The 7,859-nt window shown below is 34.0% G+C and overlaps 1 protein-coding gene across 1 annotated transcript; it reads right to left on the bottom strand.

Annotated features, from left to right (window-relative positions):
* Nucleotides 1-345: 345 nt before the first annotated feature.
* On the bottom strand, nucleotides 346-5,360 carry LOC114300375 (coniferyl alcohol acyltransferase). The gene is made up of 2 exons (XM_082887896.1): nucleotides 4,740-5,360; nucleotides 346-1,461 (listed from the first exon to the last, which is right to left on the bottom strand). The coding sequence occupies exons 1-2, from the start codon at nucleotides 5,157-5,159 to the stop codon at nucleotides 493-495; spliced, it is 1,389 nt and encodes a 462-aa protein (XP_082744022.1). The 5' UTR covers nucleotides 5,160-5,360; the 3' UTR covers nucleotides 346-492.
* Nucleotides 5,361-7,859: the final 2,499 nt, after the last annotated feature.

The raw sequence follows: 7,859 nt of genomic DNA, 5'->3' as shown, positions 1-7,859 counted from the left end.
TGGGAGAGACAATAATGTGATGACAAATGTATTTTTTTAAAATATTAACAATATAAAAATAAATAAATAAAATTATTTTGTGTCTGACGTGTACTTGAAGATCATAATTTAAGAGCTTTTGAAAATGTGTAATGCTACATTTACTACATTTTTAATGTATCAGTTCATATCTTGATATATTATTTGACATAAACATGAGTCGTGAGATCCATTACACTAATAATGGATTAACACATGAGATAGTACATTGAAAATTATATAAAAAGTTGATAAATGTAGGGAAAATTATTGTTCGAGAATATTGTCATATTAATTAAACAGTTAAGCAAATCATAAAGAGCCATATGACGAATAAAATATGGTGATCATACTAATAATACTTTCCAATACTTTTACAAGCAAAGTTACATTCTGTGTGACAATCAAGCTCTTCTTGATATATATATATATATATATAGTTTCATTTACATACCCTTTCCTTTTCTGTGTATTTCAAACAAGATTAAGAAGGTAATCAAAAGTCAAGGGCCTAAACACATGAGCCGCATGTGTTTCAATCAACTCCATCTGGCTTTTCAACAGGTGCATGTAGACAACCCAATCACCATTCCCCAGTGGACTCGGCATTGGCATCACATACCCAGCCTCTCCCCCCCATGGGAAATGGTACGACCCCAACATTGGCTTCCCCCACCCAAAGTCCACCTTCGACCCCGGAAACCGCTGCCCCGATGACACCACAAAAGCCGGTCCAGCATCCTCCTCCCCACCGCTGGCGTATATCTTGGCCAGAGCGGGCTCCGGACGGTGAGCCTCCACCCAGTCTATTAAGTCCAGGAAGTGATCCTTTGTCACCGCACTTTCCAGGCACTCGTGGACCGTGTCCGCCACCCAACTCAACGGCCTCTCTCTGAGCTCATCAGCTCTCTTCTCACCATACGGAATGGACAGAACGTTCCCAAAGTAAGTATTCATCAATTTCAACCTGTCAGTCTCTCCACCACCCATCCTCACCCTACCGTCCACCACGATACCCATCCGACAGATCTTGTCGCCTTCAACTACTCCGGCAGCAACCATCTTCCACAAGAAAGCACTAAACGCCTCGAGCTTAGTCGTCTTGTGTCCAATGCCACTGTTCTCTGCCAATGACTGGAGACGACTCAATTCATCGGCCTGGACGTAATAGATGCGGCTTATCAGGTGATCGGCGTTGGGATGCTGAGGTTTTGGAGGTGGCAAGGCTGAGACAGGAACGTACATGTCGTCTAAGGAGGGGTTATAAAACCCGGGACGTCGAGGGCTGATCAATGATCGCCGGAACGATGGCAACAGAGTGAGTGGTTTGGAGTGAGCCATCTCAGCCCATGAGACCAGAAACATGTTGGCGGTGTAGGCGTCTGCCACCCGGTGGTCAAATGTGCACGCCACCACTAGTCCTCCGCACACGAGCTCTGTGGCCTGTAATTCAATTATCAACCGCGTTAAGCAATGATTAAATTTAACTGTTGCACAAAAAATTAAAAAATATATATATTCATCCTCTTAATTTTTTCTCCTCAATTTCATTGTCAATGATGTGGAATTAAGAGTTAGAAATGAGACATGAATCTTAATCAAGTCATTATAAGTGGAATTGGATACCTCAATTAGGAAATGCAGAAAAAATAAAAATATATACGAAAGGTGGGGCTGTCTGTATGTATTGTTTCTATGCATGTAGTTTTCGTTTGTAAGAGGGTTTGGGGGTTGTGTGACGTTAATTATGATTGTCGGAATAGGTCATTAATGGTGGTTACAATTACATGGACTGAAGCAACTTATACCTGATGGCATTTAAAAATAATATATATATTATTTGATATGATTTTATTTGATGAAAGCGTACAAATGAAAATGAAAGGTGGGAGAGTAAGAACGCTTTAGATTGATTCAACAACCAAGTAGCTTCCATTTCAAGAATCAATTATTAGTAGGACCTCGGACATAGTATTTTATTAAACTTCTAATTTGGTCAATGGTTTTAACAAAGAGTTCATTACATAGTTTTTATTTTATTTTTTTACCACTAACAGAATGTAAAAATCGATACAATATATAACCACTACTTTTATATCTAATAATAATAAAAGAATATAATTAAAATTTACTTATCTAAATATTATATTGCTTTTACTCTTAACAATTTTACAACAATGTATCATCTCTTAATTTATTACTCCCTAAATAATTCCAATGATGTGACATTGATGCTACATAATGTTTAATAAATTAAAATTCAACCCCATTTCGTAGCTCGAAATGGCGTGGGTCGAAAGGCCCGAATTGTTTTGTACACCCACCCCTTTTCTTTGTACACCCACCCTCCCTCTGTTCATCCCCTCCCTTTGGAAAACTCACACACACACACACAGCTCCGTTCATCCCCTCCCTTTGGTGTCATTTTTTTTTTTTTTTGTCAGAAGAAGTAGAAAATCAGAGGAGGAGGAGGAAGAAGAAAGGAGGAGGAGGAAGGAGGAGAAGGACTGGAGGGGGCCCAATTATTAAGATTGGAGGCGGAGGCACGATCGGGCGGAGGCGACGAGCTGCGAGCTGCGACGGCGGGCGGAGGCGACGAACGAGTTGCGACGAGGACGGCGGGCGGAGCCGACGAGCTCCTCGCGGCGGAGGCACTGGCCCTTCCTCTCCTCTCTCTTTCTCCCTCTCTCCTCCTCTTCCCCTCTGTTCTCCTGTGTTTAACGAAGTTCAACGAAGAAGAAAAAGAAAATCGCAAAACGACGTGGTTTTTAAATTTCGGACCATTCGACCCTCACCCATTTTGAGTTACCACCTATTTTTCATTAAAATTTGATATTTATGAGATGCATCATTCAAAATAATAAATTAAAAGAGTGTCTCAAGTATTTTACAACCATTGTACCTGTAGTTTTTTTTTTTTTTTTTTTTTTTTTGGCGGGGACTTCGTTGTGTGAACGCGTTGAAATGGGTCAACTGCCGTCAACAAACTTAAAGTGGGAGTTTAGTTACTTTTAAGTAAAAAAATGCAGTATATTTTTTTGGGTAATTACACGCCAAGTGGTATTAAACATGAAAAAATTTTCAATTTTAATTATTAATATTTATAAAAAGTTTCACTGATCTATAATTATTTTTTTAAAATCCCAGATATGATATTTCTCCTATTTTTTCATGAAAAATGTTAAGACTTTTATGGTGTCAGATCAATCTCAAATTTATGCTAATGATCTTGAAATGCATTTGTATTAAAAACAATAACAATAAATGAAATTTGAAATATAAAATTTAATACAAATGTAATTTGATAAAAGATTTATTAATATCCGTTCAATTTGATTTTTTACACGTATATTCTACCTAATATATCATAAAAAATGAACGATTAAAATTATTAAAATAGACTTCAAAATTAACTTCATCGACTAGACAACAATGCCTATTATGCCATTTTATAGCAGTCACTCCAATTTCTTAAAGAATATTACTATTGTGACCCAAAAGTTAAATTCACTTTTAAACTATATGATAGGTTAAGAAAATGATTGGTTAATAATTAAATATTTTTTAATTATCAACCAATCATCTTCTTTACACATCACTCGGTCTAAAAAATGGACTTACATATCATTTTCTTTTCATAAATGATTTGTTTATAAATTAATCAAGAACATTGTTATTCTAGTCCAAAAATTAGATTAACTTTTATAATTCACTAATGTGACAATTAATTAAAAAATTTAAAACAACTCTCTCATATCTTTTCTAATCATTAACCAAGTGGGTCTACGAAGTAGTTTGTATATAATTTTTCATTAATCAATTAAGAATTAATCCTATTACACCAGTGCATGTAAATTTAGCGGTGGTTTAGAATGTTCTAAATAAGCGTACTTTTTGACATTTTATAAAAAGATGTGTAGAAAAGTAGAGAAATTGAGTAGAAAATAAAAAGGAGATGTTGATTGATATAACCCAAATAAGTGTATATATGCAAAAAAACGTACATTTTTTTAGTGCATGCCAAACAAGCACTTAAGCCTCGTTTGGCAAGTGGCATTTTTAGCCAAAAAGTCAAAAAGTCACTAAAAATATCAAAAAGCCAACAACCTATATAAAAAAGTTAAAGATTCCCTTTTGTCTCTACTTTTTGCACATCTTTTCGTAAAAAGTTAAAAAGTTACCCCAAACATACTAATTTTTTTACATCATATTTTAATCAAAAAGTCAAAAAATTACTAAAAAAAAATATGTTCGCAAATGATAATATTTTATGGGAATATCTAATACTACTCTAGCAGTTCAAGTTGTAAGGTACTGATATCGAAATGCGATCTTATTAGACTATGTGTTTGAAATAATGATAAATTTATGTATCTATTTTATACTAATTACATATGTAATAGAGATTTTCATTACAACTATCAAATAGAGACTACTGTGTGTATATATATATACACACGTGGAGAGGATTCCCTCCGATTCAAAATCTAAACTGAAGACGCTGTTTAGGACTGCAAGTTCTGTTTTGATGATTACATCTACGCTTCGTTTGATATTCAGAATTTATTTTCTGATTTTTTTTTTATTTTTTAAAAGTAGAAATTAGAAGAAAACTCCAAACACTCTGGTGAAAAAAAAGAAAAAGAAAAAAAAGAGTAATGGTTTAGAGATTGATGAGTATAGAGAGAGAGAGAGAGGAGTTGAAGGAAGAAAGAGAATACCTGAACACAGAGCACACCTCGCATCTTCTTAGGCACCAACTTACCTTCAATAGTGTCATCAGGATTGTACAAGTTGAGATCTTGAAGCTTGACATCGGCAAAAGCTTCGATGAAGTCGACTCCACGGTTGTTGCAAAGAAGCTCAGGTTCACCCACACTGTTCTCCACCATCTCCCCTGCAAATGCATAGTATGATACTAAAGCTTGAGCCATGGCCTTCTTGAGAACACTGACCATGGACCCAAATGTGAGAGATGAGTCAGTGATGGGCTTGTTGTAACATAAAAACACACCCACGTCCAAAGGAGGCAAGAGCAAGTCTAGGTTGGACTGCGGAAGCCAATGTTCTTGCATTGGCAACACTGCAGCCACCACCTCTTTCTTGCTCACCTTCACCTTGAACTCTCCTTTAACACCCATTTCTTCTTTTATCTCTTTTCTTTCTTAATTTGAGAGAGAGAGAGAGAGAGAGAGAGAGAGAGAGAGAGAGATTGGTGGCAAGGTATGGTGACCTTGTGGAGGGCGAGGCAAAATTTATAGTGAGAGATTGATTGGTGTGGTAAGGTATGGTGACCTCGTGGAGGCCGAGGGAAAATTTATAGTAACTCTCCTTTAAATGTTGATAGTCTTTTTTTTAAAGGGATATATATATATATATATATATTTGGAAAATATTAGATAACATATGCACTTTATAATTAAATAATAAAATAAAATAATTTCATATTTTTTTAGTCATGATTAAAAAATATATATATATATATATATAATCAAATACTACCTCAGATATAATTAAACATATCAAAATAATGTCATAATTAAATAAAAAAAAAGTTAGTCATCACTAAATAACAAAATAATATTGCTAAAGATGTATATAATAAAGAAAATGTATTGTAAATTTCTCCTTTTTTTTTATAAATCTCTCTTTCACTATTTTTTGTTCCAACTAATTCAAATCATTTTTTTATGTTTCAATAGGTTCATAAATTGCATAGTTAGAGCATCTCCAATGGTAGTAGGCATTTTACCTATCTAAATATTACTATAAAGTATACATTTTATTTTGCATGTCAACTGTTTCATGTTTCTACTCCAACCATGCTCTTTATTTTAGCTATTCATCTAAATACTATTAATTTTATAGAATGCCACGTCAACAACAAAGATGGAGAGAAATAATCCTAATGATTAAATACATTTTGCCTAGCCTTGAAGGCTAGCTACATGTAAGAGCATCTCCAACGGTAGTAGGCATTTTACCTATCTAAATATTACTATAAAGTATATATTTTATTTTGCCTATCGATTGTTTTATGTTTTTACTCCAATCATGCTCTTTATTTTAGCTATTTATCCAAATACTATTAATTTTATAGAATGCCACGTCAACAACAAAGATGGAGGGAAATGATCCTAATGATTGAATACATTTTGCCTAGCATTGAAGGCTAGCTACATGTAGCTAGTGAATATGAGTTGAGGCAAAATGCCTAATCATATGCCTAGTGCATTGGAATTGAAAAAAGTAAATCACACTAGGCATTTTAACTAACAAGTATTATATGCCTAGTGCATTGGAGATGCTCTAACTAGTGAATGTGAGCTGAGCCAAAATGCCTAATCATATGCCTAGTGCATTGGAGTTGAAAAAAGTGAGTCACATTAGGCATTTTGACTAACAAGCATTATATGCAAACCCAGTCCAATCATGCACCTGAGCCACCAAACCCGCCGCTTTCACCACTAGTTTCCATCACTATTAAATCATTAATATTAATTCAACGATAATAATAACAATAATAATAATAAAGATTTATGAATTATAAACATTATAAAATAAATAATTCGAATTATCAAAATGTGACTTATGATAAGCCCAACGAACCTTTCAAATTAAGAAAATTAAACCTTTTAAATAATATAGTTCTAACTTTCAAAGAGTTTCACAACCATTTCAATAAGATATTTTGACTATCCTCATAGATTTGTTTGACAAAATGGAGTCATGTCAATGTTCACGCCACAATGTCACGCCGCCATGTACGTATGGATTTTATTTTAGAAATCCTCACCTTCATTTTTGAAGGACAAATTATGATGTAAAATATCATATGGTTCATATATATATTATTTTTATTTTAGAAATCTCTACTTTCGTTTCTGGATAAACATTTAAATTTTATTTTATGAGTTGCTTAATAATCCGGGGATGTGAAATACACATTAAGTTTGTTTTATAAAACTAGTTTAGCTTATTAATATTCACATCATACGCATTTTGATTGTGGGTTTTGTTTTCATTTCAGACTATGAATACTTTTTTTATTTTGCACATCATGGTCCCGTGTATGTGTTCACATTATATCATTTTGTTCTTAATATGGTAATTTGAGAGTATTCACACCATGAAAATTTTATTGTTCACTTGTATGGTATAAAGTGAATGCCCACATTTTGGCTATCTTCATAGATTTGTTTGACAAAATGAAGTTACGTGAAAGTTTGTGCCATGTATTTGATTGTTTTTTTATGAACCTTTTTGTGACTGTTTATATTATGTGAATGTTTATACTCTGTTATCTCCACAATTTATTCTATAATTATATTTATGTAAACTGTGAGCAATGTAACATTAACTCTAATTGTGTTAATTTGAATTATCACTATAATGTGAAAATTCACATTATGCTAATTGTCATGGCAAGTAAGGTTTTGTATGTTACATTCAAATTATTTCATCTTATTCTCAATATGCCTCATGCGAATGTTCATACCAAGAAAATTAAACCCTTCACTTGTGTTGCTTAAAAAAATTTGGCATGAGTTTGGTCAAATATGTATGTGAATGTCCGTGTCAATGTTTTGTCTCAATGTTCTATACTTTAAAATCATATGACAATGGTGTCATCGTGACCCATGTGAATGATCCTATTATCCACATGTAAACACCCCATTTTTGACCGTCCTCAAGACTTGGACGTCACTGTTTGAACTCTCGGTAATCATCCATGTTTGTGTTTGTTTGGAGTTTCCGGAGGTCTCGGCTACGCGCCTTGCCTCAGGATCTCCGAACTCGACCGTTTAGTGTCTGGTTTTGCACCAAACACTTGTGCTTTG

This window comes from Camellia sinensis, chromosome 1 (assembly GCF_055761805.1).
Source record: "Camellia sinensis isolate YWXY chromosome 1, ASM5576180v1, whole genome shotgun sequence".
Classification (NCBI taxonomy): domain Eukaryota; kingdom Viridiplantae; phylum Streptophyta; class Magnoliopsida; order Ericales; family Theaceae; genus Camellia; species Camellia sinensis.
The sequence above is the reverse complement of the archived record's forward strand: the minus strand, read 5'-3'. Positions and strand labels throughout refer to the sequence as shown.